Source organism: Rhagoletis pomonella, unplaced genomic scaffold, assembly GCF_013731165.1.
Source record: "Rhagoletis pomonella isolate Grant_MI unplaced genomic scaffold, Rhpom_1.0 Rhpom_scaffold_00004, whole genome shotgun sequence".
NCBI classification, from domain to species: domain Eukaryota; kingdom Metazoa; phylum Arthropoda; class Insecta; order Diptera; family Tephritidae; genus Rhagoletis; species Rhagoletis pomonella.
In genome coordinates, this window is record NW_023458558.1 from 8,149,752 (window position 1) to 8,172,254 (window position 22,503).

At 34.9% G+C, this 22,503-nt stretch overlaps 1 protein-coding gene across 4 annotated transcripts in view; it reads left to right on the top strand.

The window, feature by feature from the left end:
* LOC118736921 (protein pellino) overlaps positions 1–19,833 on the top strand; it is a 98,193-nt gene extending 78,360 nt beyond the window's left edge. For all 4 annotated transcript variants that reach the window (XM_036467063.1, XM_036467062.1, XM_036467066.1 and 1 more), the window contains exons 3-10: positions 1,293–1,385; positions 14,935–15,166; positions 16,982–17,173; positions 17,270–17,458; positions 17,526–17,624; positions 17,709–17,862; positions 17,971–18,148; positions 19,079–19,833. In XM_036467063.1, the coding sequence (XP_036322956.1) occupies positions 1,293–1,385; positions 14,935–15,166; positions 16,982–17,173; positions 17,270–17,458; positions 17,526–17,624; positions 17,709–17,862; positions 17,971–18,148; positions 19,079–19,205 (1,264 nt within the window). In that variant the 3' untranslated portion in view covers positions 19,206–19,833. The remainder of the gene's footprint in view (positions 1–1,292; positions 1,386–14,934; positions 15,167–16,981; positions 17,174–17,269; positions 17,459–17,525; positions 17,625–17,708; positions 17,863–17,970; positions 18,149–19,078) is intronic.
* The last annotated feature ends 2,670 nt before the right edge of the window (positions 19,834–22,503 follow it).

Here is a 22,503-nt window from a genome sequence, read left to right on the forward strand (position 1 = left end):
AACAAAAATTTTCTGCGTTTCTTCGTATGCTTGTACACAGATTTATTTACCTAACTAAATTTGTTTTTTTTTTTTTTGCTTTTTGCGCTACTTCGCGTTCCATGGTGCATTTGCTGCAAATGCTGCTGCCACTTTTGTTTGTGAATGAATTTTTATGACTTCGGGTGTCAAATGCTTCTTTTTTTTATTGGAGAAACGAAATATGCATAACACATAAAAATATTATTTGCCCTCGAGTTTTAAATGTTTTTTTTTTTTTGCTTACGCGTGTGTATGTGTGTGTGTGTGCTTAATGCAAGACTTGGCAAGTCATCAGCGAAGTATTAAATAAAAAAGTGGCTGCCTGTGCCACTGCGTCTGTCATTGAAAGGCAGCCGGCAATGGCGGAAGCAATTATGCCTTCTTTTTGTTGTTGTTGTTGCTGTTGCCTTTGCCGTTAATTGAAATTTTTAGTGGGAAAATAGGCGTAAGTGCCTGACACAAGCTTGCAAGTTCGTTGAACACATTTGCACCGGTTGCACTCGCGATTTTTTTCTATTCATTTTGTGTGCATTAGGGTATTCAATCCCGGGATTACAGCTCCGGAATGCCGATATTTTTACTGATTCATTTACAGAATGCAAAAAGTTGTGATGAAGTCGAAATACCGAAACATCTCGGGATGCCGGGACTAGAATTTTTGAATCCCGGAATCCCGGGTTTGTTAAAATCATTCGGGATTGAATGCCCTAGTGTATATGGAGTATGTATGCATACATAACTTTCATGAGGAAGAACCTTTTGTTGTTGTTTAGCGAATTGTACTACTTTGAAGCACAGTTACTGCACCAGCAGCAGAATGTACGGAGTTGCAACTTGCATTAAATTTTGTATGAAACAATTAAAAATACACATACTTCTCGAGCATAATTATTATAACTTTACTACTTTCGGAAGTTTGTGGCGTAAGTTTTTATGTCTAACGAAACTTTTTGTTGATGCCATTAAGAAAAACTTTATTGACGATCGTACAAGGAGGTGGAAGAGAACAGCCTTTGCTCTTCCTTTTTCCAATTAAAAAGAATTTTTCAACTGGAATTGTATTAATAGCTCTGTTATTCGGTATTTTATCCGTCTAGTTGACCCACTTTAATAAAGTGCGCGCCAATATTTTTTTTCGTCGAAGATTTGCCCTGTTTTTATTTAATTCACCTGTCAATATGTCAAATAAAAAGCTATACATTTTTGTGTGAACATAAAACGTTTATTGAGATCTGCATGCATTAAAACTTTATTTCCAATTTTTATTACAGCACCGACGGCACAGAATCACCCATATTAGCCGAAGCTGATGCAGATGGACATGACAAACCGCGAGTGCGTTATGGTGAACTGGTTATACTTGGGTATGTATTTTGAATCAATTCAACATAGATTAGACAACTTAGTTGCAATGAGAATGACTCAAGGGCAGTGTGAGTCGTGAATGTTCAATATATCAAAAATTAGGCTCCATGTTAGTGGGCTTGTGCAGCCCTCTAGGAACATATTAACTTTACTTAAAAATGCCGAAACTTTTTTTGAACTTTTTTTTGAATACATATACATATATGGATATGATTAAAAATCCGAATATCCAGATATTAACTAGATATGCGGATAACAAACTGAACGGATAATAACCGGATATCCCGGTTTTTACACGAATATCCAAACCGACAACTGAATATACGGATAGTTCCAAGTCCTTATAGAAATCTCGATAAAAATAACTGAACTTTTCTATGTCTTATCTCAAAATTTAATATTTTTGCAGTAAAACACTTGTCTGTTTAAGTTAAACATACTTTAAACCATGATAAAAATATAGTAAGGTAGAACCGCTGAGAGTCACTTTTAAAATTCTTGACGTTTCCAAACAATTTAATTTTTAAATTTTCTCACAAACTCACACACACATTTTCATTTTCAATCTCAAGCAACAACAATTTCGAACAATTTCATTTTTTTATTTTCACATTTATATGATTTTAAAATGTTGGCAAACTTCAAAAAAAAATCATGGCCGACAAATTGAGAGAACGGTTATACCTTGCTATGTTTTTATCATGCTTTAAACCATTAACTTGTCCTTTAATAAAAATTTCAAATAAAAGCCAAATACATAATTGTGTTTGTCAAAACCCCATAGGTAATTCGGATTTTGTCCCGTTTGAGTACCTTTTTCAAGTAGTGTTAGGAAGTATCGAATAATTTTGAGGTTCTCTGCTATCGATACATTTAAGAATGAGGTATTTTTGAGAGTACTGAGTATTTTCTTTAAATATAAACATGATAGTAATACTTCTTTGTTTAGCGTAGAAATCTGATCAATATATTAATCTCAAATTAAAGTCGTAATTGTACTGTGTACAAGTATTGTACTTGAAAATTATTGAGACTTGAAATTGAGTACAAAAATTTTTGAATACCGGTGAATGTAAACAGAACTGAGTACTTTTAATTATCTATTCGACACTTAATACTAACTACTTTGAATCGATACGGAGTATATGTATCAAAGTGATGATTGCAGCAGAGTATTTATGAGTACTGAGTACATTCGAGTTTATCTAAGTTCTGAATACTTTCGAGTTCTTTTGTGAGTACTGAGTACTTTGGATTACTCAGTATCTATCGATGCTTTTAAAAATCGGGTACTGTCGATCCTTTTGAGAATCGAGTTCTGAGTACTTTTGGTATCGGTAGTGTCCGACACTAGTATCAAGTACTTACATATTCGCTTTTATACTTTCCTGCAGGGCATGGTTGTTTGGTCAGCGATACGTCACCATATATGCGTATATAATCTAACGTTGCATTTGTTGGTCAGTGATATTGTCGTGAGCTTAACATATTCTTACTACCAGCGGCTTTGTATGCAACTTTTTACGCCAAGAACGTGGTGCGTACATTAGTGTGGCCCAAAAATGCATGTGAAAAAAATAAAGTCCAAATTTTAATGCTCTCACCTCCTTGTTCTACATATTTTATGTATATTGATTTAATGTGCCGCTGATTTTTTGGTTGAAATCATAAAATATTTAGAGATCGCTCACAGTTTTCCATGTATTTTATAAGAACAAAAAAACAATTTTACCTAGAAGTGATATAGAATTCTCTAAAATCAATATTTTTCGATTGGAAAACTCTTTTCCTTCAGGAGACTTCCAATAATTATAACCAATTGTTTATTTTACCATTTTTTGATACTCACGATTTTTTATCGGTCCCCAATGCATTTTTTTTGTTGAGGAGGTCATAGGGGGACCCATAAAAAAAGCTCCTATTAAAAAATTGTCAAATAAATAGTTGCGTATTATTATTGGAAGTCTTCTGGAGAGAAACAGAGATTTCCGATCGAAAAATACTGATTATCTACGAAAGTTTTTTCTCTTATAAAATACATGGCAAATTTTGAGCGCTTTGAGCGACCTCCAAATATTTTTTTCGATATAGAACAATCCTAGGGAGTGAGGGTTTTTGGACCGCCCTAATGTCATACAAATACATATGTATTTATATTTATAATGACTTTTGGCATTTGTTTGGCCTCTGTCTCTGGCACCACCATTTTCGTCTATTTTAAATTTTCTAAAAACGTATTGACGGTGGCGCCAAACCATGAACAACTTATTCAAATGACTGCATTGAGTGCACGTTTTTTCTTGTTGCTGAATGTGAGAACTTCGTAGTTTAAATTTTTCACCTATTTTCATGCGCACGAAAGGTCAGCTGGAACACAGAATAACAATAAATAAAAAAATTAAAAAAAAAAATTAGTCCAACAAGAATAGAAACACACTAATGAGTACAACACGCTGCAGTGTCATAAACACTTTTGCGGCGGTTTATGTGTTTATTCTGTGTTTGGTATTGTCAATGCGGCAAATATGTACATACATGCATATAGTACATATCTATGCCATGCTATTTAAATTTCATTTCATTGACATTTAAAATTAGATTGACACAAACGTGATTATCTATGTATGTACTTAATTTGCTTGTAGGCAGAACTACAATGCTGCGGAAGCCTATGTAGCTTTGCGCAAAATTTATGAACGCCTATAGTAAAATTGTTACTTAGCTGACTGCAGGTTTCTAAAAAAGGAGTTTCGCGGCGCAGCCGGACACTCATGCACACACATATGTAGGTACAGTAGTGTTCAAAAAAAAAAAACTGCTACGTCAGTCCTATCAAACTAGAAACTCAATTGTTAAACTTAGAGAATGCATATAAATTGGTAATACCTTCAAGCTCAGTTCACCACACTCAACTTGTCTCAAACATTACCTTTGCCTGTTGACTTAGAATGTACTGTCTGGAATCACACATTCCAATTTGAAGTTATTGGTTGATTCCAAGCCTCCATGCCCTTTGGCGGGCTATTTCATTTTGAACGTTTTACTCTTGCATGGGCATCTTCAATCGTCATATATGTATGACGACATTCTCCTGAAGAATTTTTCGCGGGATGTCAAAAGTTTGCTGTTGTTTCTTAGGTCGATAGGTAGATTTTGTCTTGACTTCAATCGATGCGTTTATCTAGCTGATTGTAAAGAAGAGTACCGTGTTTTTAGTACATCTACATTAAAAAATAAATAAATAATTTAAAAACACCTAATTATGGGGACATCTTTATTTCTTTAAAATGTTAGATCCTCATAAATTAAACATTGCTATTTTTTTGACAGTTCGTTTTTGGTAAATATAAGGAAATGCCCCATAAAACGGCGCAATGAACTAAAAGTGTCGATTTCTTGTTTACTTTCCTGTTTATTATATCCTAATTTAAAATATCTTAAAGCAACTCTTCATCTTGTAAAGCAGAACGTTTTACTATTCTGAGGTGTCGCACTACTATTTTTGTTAACTCAACTGTATCTACATACGTATGTATGTATCGCATGTAGGCAACGCAACACAAAAGTAAATCACGCCTCTTGCCCACACATTAGCCCCGGGGGCCATGGCATAAATGCCTGTCAAACTGGGCACAAATCACTTGTGACAGCACTTTTGACCTTAACATGATGTTGCTGGCTTTGTTATTGCTTTTGTTTTATGCGCGTTTCAATCTCCTTAATGACCACAACATTCATAAATTAGACTCACACTTGTTCCAATAAAATATGCGCGACTATGTAGAAATCTATTCTTCTCGAGATTGACGGATGTCACTGATGACATTTGTTTTATTTAAATTTTGGTTGTTTTTTTGGGCTTACAAATTGTCACTTTACCTTCTTGCAAAAAATCAACGGCTAGTCCCAGCTACTTCAGGCTTGCACTTTATTATACATACTAAAATTTAATGGGCTACAACACTGCATGCCAAAAATATTTCTTATTCACGCAAAAAACCTTTGATCGCTGCTTAATAGTCAGAAGAAATGTAGATGGAACGGATTAAATAGGGTCGCGTTCTAACTGGACAAAAAAGCTGGCAAGCCCTTAACGAAGAAAATTGATGGCGTGAAGGTGTGAAAACTAGGCGGAAGACTTGTCATTTACATACATACTACATATTTACAGACAGCTCAAAAATAATGAACGGAGTAGAAGTATGGCTATATTGCGTGAAACTTGACATTTGTCAACCAATTAAGTTGCCAGCTGACAGTCAAGCAATTCAAAGATCCAAGGAGCAACTACATATCCGAAAATGGGCGACTGCATTTCTACAAAGTCGATTCGTGCAATCGCTGTCAAGAGGAGACAGCAGAAACATTATGGTAGTTATACTAATAGCTATTAGTCTATTAGCGGCATACGCAGTTTAAAGTAGTAGCTGCTGTTGGCGACTTGGGCACGAAACTCAAAGAAATAGCAACAAAAGAGGCTTTTATAAGTCCTGCGTTATCAAGGATGCGCATACACCCTTTGAGAATCCTGCAATATAATAAACTTGAAGAGCAAAGCAAGGGTGCTTGCTAGGGAAAGTCGGAATTTCAAGGCTCTCGCATCCTAGGATTGTTCTGTACCGAAAAAGTATACCCCTGTTTTTTATTTTGAAATCAAAGAGTATTTAGGAGTCACTCAAAGTTTTCCATGTATTTTATATGGAGAAATACAATTTTTCGTAGAAATGGCACGGAATTCCTGAATATCAATATTTTTCGATCGGAAAACTCGTGAACCGAATAGCGAATAAAGTGCCAGCCAATATACTTCAATTTTAGCTTCACCAAAGCTGGGCAGACTGGTAGCCAGTTTTGATGTGATGTCACCTCTTCAACCTTCAGTTTACTGCTTCAGTAAAGATTAGATGCGCTTTTTTAGTCTTAGTGCTTGAATTCCGATCGGACAATTACACCTCAGAACCCCCACAAGAACGCGAGAGCTGTGACTGTAGAACTGTGTTGGCACTAATCGATTGATTTTTGAATCAATTGGTTAATTTGATTAAATTCAATCGAATTACAGTTAATCATGGTTTAATTTAATCTGATTAAATAGTTAATCGTAACCGTGATTTAAAAAAAATAATAATTTTTAATCATTAACCCTTAATTTGATTAACTAGGTTTGGTGATTAATTAATTTTTGCTAGAATTGTCTTTTGCACACAAGGTCCGTTAATCGGGTATGGCTAAGTCGGTTCCCCCCATCAATCTAAACAGTGTGTAAATAAGGGCGTTTCATTAAAGGAGATAATCAGTCATATTATATTGGGATTCTTTGGAAAAGTTATTCACAAGAACATTATATTGATAAGAAAATCTATTAAAATCTAAAAAAGAAATAACCAAACGCTGAGGCTCCACTTCCGCGGTTGTGAGGTGAGTTAGTGGTGTGAAGTGTCCGACGATGCTGATATCCACAGACCCCGCCGACATATTCTTTTGCGTCTAATTGGTATGCCTAGTATGTTGGTGTACGCGTTTCCTCGCCCCACCGCTGCCCCCTCTGGACGATTGTGGAATTTTTTTTTTCAAACAATTTTGATTAGACTGCTGCCGCTGCTACATTTAGCATCGCGCAAATAATTGTCATTGCGTGCGTTAATTATGTTCTGTGTTTGTTTTGTTTATTTTTTTTTCTTTGTTGTGCTGCTGTTTTAATTGAATTTGTCTAAGCAAATTAAATTAGTTATTTCGCTTGGGTGAGAGCGTGTGATTGATTCCTTTCGCTGTGCGGGCGCACTTGTGGAACTAGGGCGCTAATAAAGAAAAAAAAAATCGAAATTGACGCATTTGAATTTGATCAGCGTTCGGTAGGCCCAGCCTGCTGCTTGCAAAAAAAAAAAAAGAAAAAATCGAAAATGTGCCACACAGCTGTTAGTATTGGATTACTTCTCCCGCCTCTTGGCAACCATTTAAGCATCAAATAGCCGGCCGGCGCCAATTGTGATATCTTAACTTTCACTAATGATTTTATTGCGGCAGCTATGGCGGCGCACCGCACCCAGACGCCAATGCCGAGACACCCACCGCCGCTGCCCATCATTTTTTTCACTCCGTTGGGGGCGTAAAACTTATTGCGCAATTGTGGGCATTTGCGTTCCTTAGCGGTTTTTTATTCGCTTCTTTGTTGTTGGTTGTTGTTTACACCGCCGTCCGCTTTGCTTGATTTCCTTGGCTGTTCTCCCCCTGACTTGCAATGATATTTTACATACAGTAGGAGTGCGAGTATTTATTTATTGTTATACATATGTTTGTATTGATGTAGATATGTACATTAGTGTGCGCCATATTTGTGCGGAGAATTTTTTTTTGTAAACTACAAGACACGACTCGCCCTAGATAGGTTCCTTGGCTATAAAAATGTTCTGCGAATAATTTTCAAAATCGGGTAACAAAAAGATGTGCCTCAGGAGCCCAAAAGTTCCATACACTAATTCACTAAATTTAACATAAAATCGGAAAAATGGCCTGTAACAGGTAAAAAGAGCTTATTTGTTTCGTACCAGTCAATGGAATTTTGAGCGCTGATTTCAAATAAGGCTATGCTATTTTTTTGCTTAACTTTAAGGCTCTTAAGTCACGTCTTTCCATTACCCGATTTTTTTTTTTAATTTTTCGCAGACCACATTTTTATGACCAAATCCACCTATCGAGGGGGAGTCTTGCTTTGTGGTTAAAAAGCTGAGAAATAGGGCGCACCCTAATGCACATACATATGTACATACATATGTACGTCTGCGTGGCTTACAAATGCGTCGCAATGTGATACGAAAAGTGGCAATTAATTATCTGATGTACACGTCCATGTATGTATGTATGTCGGTATGTATCCTTATTTTTGTGCGTAATCATGTTTCATGATTGTTGTACGAATGTCTGCCGGCCTGTCGGGTGTTAAACCATCAGCAGTGAACAACAAATAAGGAAGCATGTTTTTCTACTATTTGGTGTCCATCTCTTTTGTTTTAAGATTTCCTTTTAAGTAAGTGATAAAATCAAGTTGAATTCAGATACTCACGCATTTACAGTATGTTTCAAAAAAAAAGAAACCTTCACTCTAAGAAATTCAGAAAACGTTCTTCAAACAAATTTTTGAGCTTTCTTCACTGCACCCGTGCGCGCTTCAATATTGTCGCATACATATGTATGTAACTTAGCTGCATTTTTGCACGAATTAAAGCCTATTTTAGTATAAATGAATGATCATACCAGATTTCCTACTCACCCGTCCACCTCGTATTTAAAAATAAGACTCATACCACGCACGCGTACAGTGGTGTCGAATCAAACTCAACATTTGAAAGCACATTTATGTCTAGCTGAGTGCGCAAAAATGCTTCCCACAATTTGTTAACTTCCAGAGGTTCAGGGTTCAAATCCCATTGCAGACAGCATGAAAATTAATTTTTTTTTTATGGTCATTTTAATTATGAAAAAGCATCCGTGGAGTGCAGAACCCTTCATTTTAATATGGCCGCATTTCAGTTCAATATTGCTAAATGCTAAAATTTGTATACTAAAATTTATTACGAGTTGGGTTGGTGCTCTTTCATATACGTATTTTTTAAATTTAGCAATTCTTTTTGTAATTCTAAAGTTTTTTCTCTCAGTGTTGGTTTTAAAATTTATGTACTCTAAAAACACATTTTTTCGGAGCAAAATTTGGGCTTAAATGGCAGTTAAATTTCAAACGCTACTTGGGCAAAAGTATTAATTATATATTTTTATATACATCGTGCTGTACTTCTTGAGATGCGCAGATGCCTAAGAGCTTCCCTATTCCAAATTTTAGTTGTTAGGAAAGTGTTTCAATGGATATACAGCGATTCAAAGCGGGTTTCAAAAAATCGCAGGACTATTCTTGTAAAAAGTTATCCGTGAAATTTGTTTTCAGTATTGACATTCATTTGGTTGATTATGCGAGCTTCGATTGCAGCAATGTTCATCAAGTCGAAAAATATTTTAAGTAGCTATCGGCGGCAGTTTCTAAGAACACGGTACTCACTCGTCGCGGAAGGCTTTCATGGAACCGCACCGCTCGCATATACAAAACTGTCAACGTATCAACAAAAATGTTGCAATGGTCTACTATAGTAGGCCGCGCGTGTGTAGTCTAGTGTTAAGGGCGATTTTCTCAAGCATACGTTCCTGTGAAACGCACTGTACATAAACATTTAAACCAGCCATGCCCAACGCCGGCAGAACTCCATAAGCAAGTGCCCTGCGCTGGGCATCCCGGATTTAAAAACTAAAAAATTAATTTGAGTAGCTGTAGACTTGTGAACGAACACATTGTTTGGCGTTAAACGTTGCTAGCCACGCTAATTTTTGTTTATGTACATACGTACATATGTATGTACACTTGTGCAATAAATTTACGCCTCATCATTAAAAAGTAGCACTAAAATAAAACCACTATTCCAGTTGTAATGTCAAGCCATTAAAGCTAATAACAACAACATTAATAAAGCACTAACACGTCGCACTTGTAAAGTCAACTCAAACCGTTGGTGCTTAAGATTCGTTGGAGGGCGGCGGCTACATTCTGGATTAAAGTAGGTACATACATACATACACAAATATTCAAGAGTTACTAAATACTCGTCTTGGCTCGCAAAACATATGTACAGTCTTTAATTAAGTATGTTTACTTTTGATCTTCAGTGCAATTGTGCGCATTTTCTGAGACAAGATTTTACGAATGTAAACAAATTTATATGGAAGCACACAAAGCCACATACAATATGAACATACATACATACATATAATCGGCTAGAAGAAAATAATAGCTTCGTATTTAAGATTTTCATCAGTTGGACGATTTATAAAGGTAAAGTCGAAATAACCGCAGAGAAATTCATTTACATGGAAAAAAATTTAAAATTAAAAGTGCAAAATAACTGGATTTGCGATAATGTTGCAGAAAAAAGCATAGTTCATGTTTTGTGATATTTATACATTTTTTTTTAAATCTATATACATATAATTCCTCAGTCATACGACTTAGTTAGGGCGATCTATAGCAGCGACAGAATTGAGCGATATACCAAATTAAAGTACGGGCTCCAGAGGTTATCCAAGAATAGTCAGAGATGGGAAGTAACTATAAGACTTTACATATTCCGTTCAGGTATGCCCAACGTGTCTATATATGTATTTCGGTAACCGTTCTAGCAATTTGTACCAAACTCGGAACGGTTATTGTGCTAGCCACATAAACGCAAAACGTTGAAAATTATTGAAATCGGACTAAAACTACGTCCACTTTTTATATAACGGTAAATTTCCGAAATGCTTGAAACCTATATTTCGAAATTTAAGAACGCTAATTTTCTCAAAATTGATACTAACAACAATCCCTTGAAAAGAAGTAACATTATTTGGAATTTTGGAGAATGGGCGTGATGCCGCTCACATAGTAGTTTTCGGAAAGGTGAAAAACTTATACTTGCGCCGGGTATTTAATGTTTGGCCCCGCCCTAACTTAGACTTTCTTACTAGTTTTTTGTGCTATGGGCGTTCGTTTTCGTGTTTTTTTTTTTTTTTGTTAAGAGAACAATAGTTTGAGAATAAATATAATTCATCTGTACCGCGTTTATTTATTTAAATTTTCTGGTTGCAGTTGACCGTGTTTTATACAAAAGTAAAAGGTGTCAGAAAAATAGATAGTGATCACTGTAATCTATTGAAAAATATTAAGCCATTTTCAGTGGAATTCAGATTCGAAAACAATTACATGTGTTATTCATAGTTTTGAAATGTATTATTTTGACACACTCTTTTAATTAATATTTATGTTAAGTACTAACGTAATAAATCCCCTACAGTAGCTTCCGCTTAGTTGGGGATGAGCAATTGGACAATTTTTTGTTTTAATTATCCGCGGAAACCAATCAACCGGGGCTGTCTCAATTTTTGTTTTTTACCAATTTATTGATTAAAATAAAAGGAGGGTCAATTAAATGGGGCATACTGTGTAATCTAATCTGTATAAGAAAAAATACGCTCCTCTCATACAAAATCTAGGCAAATTGCTGTGCAGGCAGACGCTTGCCTCAAATAGAAACTACAAAATATTTGCCTCCTCAAGTTATAGCCAACGTTGAAGCGCACATTCATGGAAGTAAAATTGCCACCATTCCAAAACAAAGTGAAACAAAATTTTTCAAAAATGTTCTATTCGTGGAATGGAAGGCATCAAATAAATGCTGACAATGGCGCAACCGCCTTAGTTCGCATCCACAGACTCGTTCTTGTCCACAGCCGCGCACACTGAGGCAACTTCAGTGACCACGGGCGGAGGCACAACGTACAAAATCCAAAATAGAGCAACCGCGGCAGCGGCAACATCCACCAACAGTATCAGCAGCCGTTAGCAGCTACACTAAGCAATACCGCGCCACGTCGCCGCACAATCTGAAATCGTTTATCTATTTTTGACGAATCAAAGTTCGTTAACACCGCAACTTGTGTGCCATAAAATGAAATAGACCAGACCAGGGAACATCAACAGGCCCAACAACAAGCCCAGCGCGCACATCACGTAGAACAGCGGAGGGAATTCTAGGGGCGGCTCGCATTGCGTAAACTATTTACCAGTGATTTAGTTGAGAAAAACAAAAAAAAAAAACATTTACGCTGCTAGGTATTTTTGTGTTTTTGTTCTGTCTCGACGTGCGGAAAATACTGCGTTCGATGACACTCAGACAAACTTCGTCGACAAAGACGTCGTTGCACATAATTCAAGTGAATTAATGTTGCTCAGTATTTCTTCTATTTATAAAATGTCGCAACTCGGCGGACGCGGGTAAAAATGAAATATTTTTGATTTTATTATTGTGCAACTTTGTTGTGACAACAAATTTTCGTAAGAATCTACCTATTCTTAGATTGGAGATACACATACAAGAAACCAGCCTAAGCGCTATGTTCCATTAAAAACTATCGAAGTATAAGAGTATGCAATGCTGCCTGTTCGCTGTGGAATGGCGCATCGAAATTGCCTACAGAATATTGGCGTTGCAGGTAGAGAATCAGCACCTCGCTCCATTCGCGGCGACGGGCTGCTAATTCGAGATCCTCTGCCACCTCCGTCGTCACAGCACTAACAGTCAGGTGCCTATCGAGCACCACATCAAATCGATATGTTGCCTTGGGGGCCTCATTCACGAAGGCAGAATGCTTAGAATCTCCGTTGCGACTTTGGAAGTATAAGTCCAATTTTTGACAACTTTTTCAGCCAATGGGGCCGTATTTCGGAAATAGTTCGCACAAAAAAATTTACTTTTTGTGTCATGCAGTCTAAAAAATAATTTTAGGAATAGCAAAATTTTAAAACGCCACCAAAATTCGTGGTTATGAGCAAAAAATTTAAAATCGGATACTTGGGTCATAAGTTGGACAGTTTTCAACGGATGCTCAAAATCGTATGTTCGTTGAAAGCGGTGGGTTGTGTCTTTCTACTGCTTTTAGGAAATTTAAGTTAAGTTGATAATAACTGGCTCCGAGGACCAAAAAGCTTGAGAAAAATTCGAAAAAAAATGTTATAGTGACTTTTGGTTTAAATTACACCCCTTATTTGTATTAAACCCATACCTAATGCTTTACCTCAAATAAACATTAGGGCTGTTTAGGATCTTGTGCATATGCTCTTGGATTTGCATAATCGTTGCATTTGTAAATTCACAACAATAAAATGCACACGGCTGCCATGGCAGCGAGCAACAAATATGCAACTGCTATTCCAACTGCAAATCCAAGACCATTTCCACAACATCCTGAACAGCCCTTATGTAGATTTCCCCCTCTTTAGAAAGAACTATTCCAGACTTTTATTGTATAGCGTTGCCACACCTGACTAATTTGTAGTTGGCAGCATTTTTTTCGCTGTGAACAGCAACATTTTCGTTTTGAAAGGATTGGCGAAATTACCTTGTTTTATGCACCACTCATCTACACTAGGGTGGCCCAAAAACAGTAAAGTCGAAATTGTAATGCTCTCACCCCTTAGGATTGTTCTATATCGGGGGTGAGAGCATAAAAATTCCGACTTTACTTTTTCACATACATTTTTGGATCACCCTAATCTACTTACAATACTCAATGCGGAGTAATGGAGTAATGCAATGACTATGCAAAGGTCATCAGCATACATTACACCATCCCTATAGGGAGTAAAGGAACATGTCCCAAAGGCTAGTGGGCTGGACTGCTCGCTGGGAAAAAGTTTTGATTCTGTCTCCATGCTCTCTAGTATACGTACATAGGCTGTATACCACGATGCCGCCGAAGTGCGCTAAAGCGTATTGCATCTACTCCATAGCAGCAAGTTTGACATTACGTACTTACTTATATAGCTACATATGTATGTATCGGGTGATCCATCTACACTTATTTAAATTTAAAAAAAAAAAACACTTTCAAAAAAATAGCTGGATGTCGGAATCTTTATTATGACCCGAACAATTTCTATGACATTGACTTTTTGAAAATAATTTCATTTAAATGTTGGCCGCAGGCGAAACATAACTACCAATAACGAGCGCTGCCCCAACTTTATAACGGCCGTTTTGTTGCCTCAAAATTGAAGCTTGTGATGCCTTCGGGTATGCAGCTTTATAGCCCATTAAATTTTGGTACAATAAGGTGTAAGTTTAAAGTTGCTAAATAATCGCGTTTATTTTTTGCCATTTTTCACGCATTTTCTTCCATACAAAGTGTGCTCGACAATTCTTTTCGTATGGAAAAAATGCAACTTCAAACTTACACTTGCATACTGAAAAAAATTAAAACAAAAAAAAAGTTGATTAAAAAGTTCAAAGTTTATATAAAAAAACAATAAATATTAAATAAACAAAAGAAAGAGGTCAAAATTTGTTAAAATGTTGCGTTCCTATTTATTTTTCCAGCACTGTATGTATTTAAAAAATAATGTAATTTATTGAATTAAAAAAGATTTAGATATTTTCAGCTGCTTGTTTTGCAGTAAGCAGGCTCACTATATACTATCAATTATACTAGCTGATATAATTTGTATTTGTCAACAAAATCTCCTAGATCGTCTTGGGACTCGAACATTCATGAACAAAAAGGTTAAAGTTTCAAAAGCTTCCTCTATGCGTCGCGGCATTCCTTTGTACATATGTATGTATGTACATATGAATGCTCGTCGATGATAAGCTTAAGTGAGTTTACCTTAAAACCGCTACGCATACTTGAAGTGAAGTGCATTTACGTTTCCCAGAAAATGTATTTATATTTTAATTTTATTGTTGTTGTTTGCGTTTATTACTTAATACGATATTCTCGCTTTAAAGTGCAACAAAACAAGCACTTGTTGGCACTTTTCATGAACGATACATACATACACATACATATATAGTACATGTTAAAGTACTTAAAATATACGTGGTTGTTGTGTATGTCTACACTTGAGTATATTTGCATGTATATTTGTATGTTTACATTTAACTAATACGTTATTATCTATTATTATTGTATTTACAGTTATAATGGTTATTTACCGCAAGGTGACCGCGGTCGCAGGCGTTCAAAATTCGTATTATACAAACGCACAGAGCCGAACGGTGTGAAACGTTCCAAACATTATATCGTCCAATCGCCACAGACATCGAAAGCTATACTAGATGCCAATCAACATTCAATATCTTACACACTGTCTCGCAATCAAGCTGTCATTGTCGAATACAAAGAGGACACGGAAACGGATATGTTTCAGGTAAATATACAGGCCGATTCTGAACAGAAACTCCTCGGGAGTTTTGTCTCTTTTCCCTTTCCTTCTAACATGAATAAAAATTCAACTTCAAAACTTGACGGAAATTGGTTGCGAAGCTTTATGCATCGACCGTGTAGCCTGGACCTTGCACCGTCTGACTTCCATTTGCTTCGGTTTCTGCGAAACTCTCTTGATTTTAAAAAATTGGGCTTCCAAAGGGTCGCTGAAAATCATTTGGCCAAGTTTTTCACCGTTAAAATTATCTGATAACTGGCAAAAGGTCATGCGTAGAAAATAATGGCCAATATGTACTTGATTAAAATTGGTTTTCAATGAAGACATTTTTTGTTTTTTTAAGTTTACCCAAAAATCGGCGGAGACTTTTCATATGACCCAATAATATTTTCTACCTTACTGTTATGAGTAGCATATGAAGCCTTTTGTTCCATAATGTTTTGTTTTCGTTATTAACCTGATTATGCAGCCAATTATCTTACAGTGCACTGCTAATAAGGTGTAGCGGTGCTATGAGAATTAAAAATTGTATTATCGTTTTCTATAAATGAGCAATATGGTTTATTCGCGCTTTTTTTAATATTTATCCGTGGACTTTTGTTTTGTAACATTTTGGCAACACAAGCTGAGCATTGGCTAATAAATTTGTAATAAAGAAAAAAATGTATTTAAAAAATTTCTGTCTCCCATATTGCGTGCCAGAACAGCGCTACAGTAAATATGTATCTATTATCAACTGCTTTTTTTCTGCAGTTTTTCATGGAATTCGCATGCAAGCTTTTCATCCATTTTTGCTCCACATGCATAGCTTCACATTCAAGAAAAATCGGTGAAGGTGCCTTTCCGCTAGTATAATGAGGACTAGAAATTGTTGCGTTTTCAATGCAAATATATCGATTTCATATCATTATTTTGTTGTTTATCTTGCCATCTGTCTGGTCTCCGTATGCTCGCTTTTGTCATTTATATACGATATACAACATTTTCCCTATCTTGTTTGATTTGGCTTTTTATGCTCATACTAACACGCTTGTGAATTTTCATCAGATGGCATATTCTGCGAATAGAATTCATGTACGTAAGTACATGTGTACATACATATGAGCATATTTTCCATAGTAATCTAGTAATCATAGGTTCAATAGATATGTCAATAATCCCAAAAGGCTTTCTAAGTATACATACCACCCAGTGGTCAAATCAATATCTTCAATTCCAATTTACTATTGATATTGTTACTAAAGTATTCACTTTATTTAAACTGTTCGAAAAAAGGTACCAAAAATTAGGAATTTTCTTAAAAAATAGTACACTCGCTTACTTAAAAACTCTCGAATTAAAAAATCAAGCTCAATCTGAATCTAAATCGAAATCTGAATCATAATATTTATATATTAATATTAATAATTAATATTATTTTTGTACATCAGCAAAAAGTAATTTTTAAACCAAAATACAACCGACTCAATACTCCTATTAAAATTTACCATTAGTTTCTTCATGATCCAATGTTCGGAACTAAACCACCCCTGCGATTTCACCTTTCCGATAATAAACTAATTATCGAAAACGGTGACCAAAGTTATCGGGTAACATACATAAAAAAAATATTCCAACGAATTGATAACTTCCTCCTATTTTTTGAAGTCGGTTAAAGCAGCTGTTATTTGGAATCTATGAGTATTTATAGTATACATGTTACAGACCTAAAATTTTCATATACATACATACATGCATACCTTCATTCATATCCACTTGCATAACTAAATACATATATGTATGACTTATTTAACTTTACAGGTCGGCCGTTCATCAGAGTCCCCCATTGATTTCGTTGTTATGGACACATTGCCCGGCGATAAAAAAGATGCTAAAGTCATGCAAAGTACAATATCCCGTTTCGCTTGTCGAATACTAGTGAACCGATGTGAAGCATCTAAAGCGCGAATATTTGCAGCGGGTTTCGACTCAAGCAGAAATATATTCTTGGGCGTAAGTTCAAAATAAATGATCCTAAATAAAATTTCATATTAAAATAAATATTTTTATATATTCAAATTATCTCTCTCCATATTTTTGCTTTTCCAGGAGAAGGCCACCAAGTGGCAGGATAATGTCGAAATTGATGGTCTCACCACAAATGGTGTACTTATAATGCATCCAAAGGGTCAGTTCTGCGGTGGCAATGCTAAATGTGGTCTATGGCGTGAATGTTCGGTCGGCGGTGATGTGTTCAGTTTGCGTGAATCGAGATCGGCACAACAGAAGGGACAGCCGGTATTAATTAGAATATAAATTTTAAAAATTTTTGAAACTATCCTCATTTTGGTTACTTTATTTGCAGATTTATGATGAATCGAATGTGCTGCAAGATGGCACATTGATTGATTTGTGTGGTGCCACGCTGCTTTGGCGCTCAGCCGAGGGCTTACAACATTCGCCGGTTTGTAGGAGAGCGTACAGCTTTTGCTCCAGTACACTTACATATTATTTTACTAAGCTACGTTTTTTTTTCCCCCCATTTCAGACCAAACGCGATTTGGAAAAGTTAATTGATGAAATCAACGCTGGACGTCCGCAATGTCCGGTCGGTTTGAATACCTTAGTAATACCTAGAAAAGTGAATATCGGTGATCAAGTGAATCAGCCTTATGTGTACTTAAATTGCGGACATGTACAGGGTATGTGCTTAGCTGCTTTCCGATAGCATCAAAATATTTTGTTGTATTTTTTTTTTTTTAAATTTAATTTGACTTAAATAATTCATACGCGCTATATTTGCTTTGCAGGTCATCACGATTGGGGGCAGGATAAGAGTACTGGTGCCCGTCGCTGTCCCATGTGCCTCGAAGTTGGTCCGGTCGTTACGCTTTGTATGGGTTTGGAACCGGCCTTTTACGTTGATGTTGGTGCACCCACGTACGCTTTTAATCCATGCGGTCACATGGCGACTGAGAAAACAGTCAAGTAAGCATGAATATAAAAGCAAATGGCTTTGTAGTTAGCTCGATGAATGTAATTTTATGAACTGCCACTGAAATTCATATGGTAACCACGATTGTGTCTGCCACTCACTTGAAAGCAAAGTTCCCTATTTCTTAAAATAAACAAGATTTTACCCTGGCATACCATGTGTTTTTTATAAACGAAAATTATGATGACGCATTAACTCCGTTATGTCTGTCAGTCTATTTAGTAAGAATGAACAAGGATTAGAGTTGCTTCGACTCCAGCTACGGGCACGGAAAATAGTAAAAGGAAGTATTTACTTCATATATTCATAAATACTTGACTGCGGTGCCAAGAAGCTGTAGTAGATCCGTTGTAGAGCTGCCAACAATCACTGACAGCTTTAACCATACCACTTTATAGAAAGAAGCCCTATAGATGGCTATGTATTGCACAATTTTACTATGTTGTATTCCTCTATCGCTCCATACATAAATAATTTCCGATACTATGATCGTAATTTCATTTCAAATGAAGCCTTACTGCCGTTGCAAGATACAACGTTCTGGAGTGCCAGTTAGTGCCGAAATTCGATCTGCAGTTTAATGGCTGAAATTTTCTCTATAAGCCATGTTTTTTGTAAAAACTCTTTCATAGTCAGACAGATAGCGCAAGCCTGAAGCATTTTCTAACCATAAGAACTCTCCTAAAAGATACAAAAAAAAAAAACAACAACACGAATCAAAACAAAATTTTAAAATATAAAAACTCTCCTAAAAAAAAAAAACAAAAAGTGTAACAAAAAATAAAAATAAAATAGTTCGCCTAGGACACACTACTGTGTATAGTGAAATTTCTTTGGATTCATTTCTAGGTCACTTTATATAGCCGAAATTTGCCTTTGTTTATTATTAGTTATTTTCAATGACATTTCTTCATCTTTCACAGGTACTGGGCAAATGTTGACATACCGCATGGCACTAACGGTTTTCAAGCGGTCTGTCCCTTCTGTGCGACGCCACTGGATGGCTCATCTGGTTATATAAAGTTGATTTTTCAAGATAATTTAGATTAAATTAGCATAAAATAGTTTATATTTAATTAAAAAGTAAACAAAACATACATATTTTGAGTGCATGCAAAGCGAAATGTTGTAGTTTATCGGCATAAATGTCCAAAAAAAATTGAAAGTAGATAATATTTTGCTGCGAAAGGGCTTTTGGACATTTTCAAAGCAATTTAATGTGTTTCATAAAGAAATGCCATTATTGTATAAACCTTTTGAGTTTAAATGTATGTACATACATATACATAAGTGTTTTCATTTTTTTTACGCGTTGGCTGATAAGCTTTAACATAATATTTCTTATTTATTTGCCATTTGGGCAAAAATATTTACAAATTATTTTAAACATAACATAAACTGAAAAATTTACATACATATATATATATATATATAATATACAATATGTATAGTACATAAATGGAAATGATGAGATACAAGGAAGTATTACAAAAACACAAAGAATATAACAATAATATACATACAAGAAGGCGCATCTAGTTTTTAAAAATCGCAAGGAGAATAAAATCGAAATCGAGAAAGTACGAAATGGTTGCAGATAAAATTGCAGAACTGCAATGTTACGACTTGATATCGAAAGTTAATAATGCATTGTAATGAATTGTAAAGGAATGTAAAATAAAGAACATAAAATAGGTAATGTGAAATTTATAATATGCATTGTACGATTTAAGGCGAACACACACACACACACACACACACACACACAAACACACAACTTATACGTGAATGCGGCACTAGCTTGCATACACTAACACAAGCATTATGAATACATAAATTAAACTTACATTAAAGCTTAATGGAAACTAAAATAAGATCTAACTACGGTACTATGAATGTAAGGCAATCTAGAGCTAAGGTTACTGCGAGGAAAATATGTAGGATGCGTATGTACGTTTGTGCATACATATCGTCATCATCAATGCCGGAGTTCCTTTAAAAAAATTTAATTTTTAACAGAAGCAGCATCTTTCATGAACATAGTTGTAATATGGAGCCCTAACCGCCAAAATAACGTAAGCGACATTTTTTCAAAATTTTCGTTTTTATGCAGAAATATTCCTAGAGCATCTAGATGCATTTCTGCATCAAAAACAAAATTTTGAAAAAAATGTCGCTTACGTTATTTTGGCGGTTAGGGCTCGATATATCTTTGGTCCGTTGGCATCAGAAGAAGAAGAAATAGGCCTATGAAAAAGTATACCAAAATGATTAGAGCGTCGCGCTGAGTCGACGTCTATGTGTCTGTGTTTGAAAACAATCCAGCTAGTCCCTCAGTTGCGAAATATCCGACTTGGTAAGCGGTGACTCTTTAAAACCGTGAAATTTCGTGAGCTATTTATTTATTATTCGGTGGTCTAGAAGGAATATCTCCCATGGTAATAACAGTTCAGATATGAGTTTTCGTTATATAACTCCCTATCTAAGTAGCTAAGGTCGACGATTTTTTTTTACCGTATTCGGTTATCACTAAAAAAGGTCACAATGAAAATCAATTTAGCTCCCAAACAACAATGCAGTTAGATTCAAATTTTCTGATATAGATGAAAGGTATTTATGTACATATGAAGCCTTCGGCATAGTCAAAGAGCACTGTCCATACTTGTTTAAAATGTGTATTTAATTTTTGGTGAGTGGATTTTTGCATTGATAATGGCGATATGTACATAGTTATGTACGTACGCCTTTACTAACACGTAAATAGATGCACTCATGCACATACCTACATAGACAAGAATGCATTCAACAGCCAAATGCATACTTATGTACAGTTTATAATCGTAAATAACAATAACTGATGCAGTACTTTTTGCTAACTCTCACAGTAAATTGAGATTTTCCGTCTAATTTCGTAATGTCTAAGATCTTTGTGTTTGGTACCTTTTCGGTTACGGGCAATGTGAGTGCAATTTTAATACTGTCTTAGAAAGCCTTTTAATTTCTCTAAATAAGGTAAAACAAGAAAAAAAAACAAAAGCAAAAGCAAAAGGCAAATATGCATATATTTAATTACAAATTGAATGAAGAAAAAATAGTAAAAATGTATCCTTTAACTAAATTCAAACCAAAATCTTAATGTGGCTTCATGCGCAAATGTAATTGTAAAAATTAAAATTAATTCATTAAAATTAAATCTATTAAGTAAACATTTAACTGAATTGTGAGATTTAGAAATTTATGTATGCACAATTTGTGTGTGTGTTTAGAATTTAAATAAATTACTTTGCAAATGTAACGATTAATATGTATTCAGAGAACAATGTAAACAACAACAAAAACCAGATGTGTTTGTGCAGTATATTTCGTTTGAAAATACAAAAAAAAAAAAATACTTAAACACATATGTATGTATATTAGCAAAAAACTACGTTCAAGCTGAAATATGTTCGCAAATTTATTAAATTTTATTAAAAACGGAAATTTGTATTGCATAATTTTAAAATTAGCTTTCCAATAGAAAAATATTGCATTAAACATTTTAACATAATCTAATTTCATAAATTATTTTTAATCTTGATTTGCAACTCCACACAAATTGGTTCAAAAATACATATTTATTTCAGCATACTTGCGATGCCAGTTACTTATTTTAGTTGCCTTTACGAAGATTAATTAAAGCATTATTAAGAGGGGCCGAAAGCAGTCATATGTATATCAAGAATTTTATTTCTGGATCATAAAAAATAGTATTTTGGAATTTTATTTTTTTCGATCATTTTTATTCGTTATGATGGAGATGGCGTTTTTATGATCGATTTCAATATTGTATGATTTAATAATTTTAATCTAAAAGTAACGGTTGCAATATGATGGAGAAAGTCAAAATCAAAAATTACGTTCAAAAGTTGATCGAAATAATAAAAATCATAAAATAACGTCTAAATTTGATGGAATAAATGTAAATTCAATATTAACGGTTTAATTATGATTTCTATTTTATAGAGCATATCCGTTACGGACGCTGTTATTAAGTTTTTCAATAGTCCAAAAAAAAAAATAATACATTTTTCTTCATCGACATACAACATTCGACGTATTGGCGCGGAAGAAGTTGAGAATATCTATATAAAAAAATGCTATTTTTTCTAAGCGCTATTCAATAAGTGTGTTAAAGTACTTTAAGTTAATACATAATATAATTACCGTTACTAATGCTGCGCTTGTAATCACGTTTTTGGTAAAGAAATTATCGACGTTTACAACTGCATATGTATGTTTTTTTTATGCGTTGAAATTAAAATTTTTATTTGTTTGTTTTAAAATCTAGGCCTAAATTTAATGATACGTT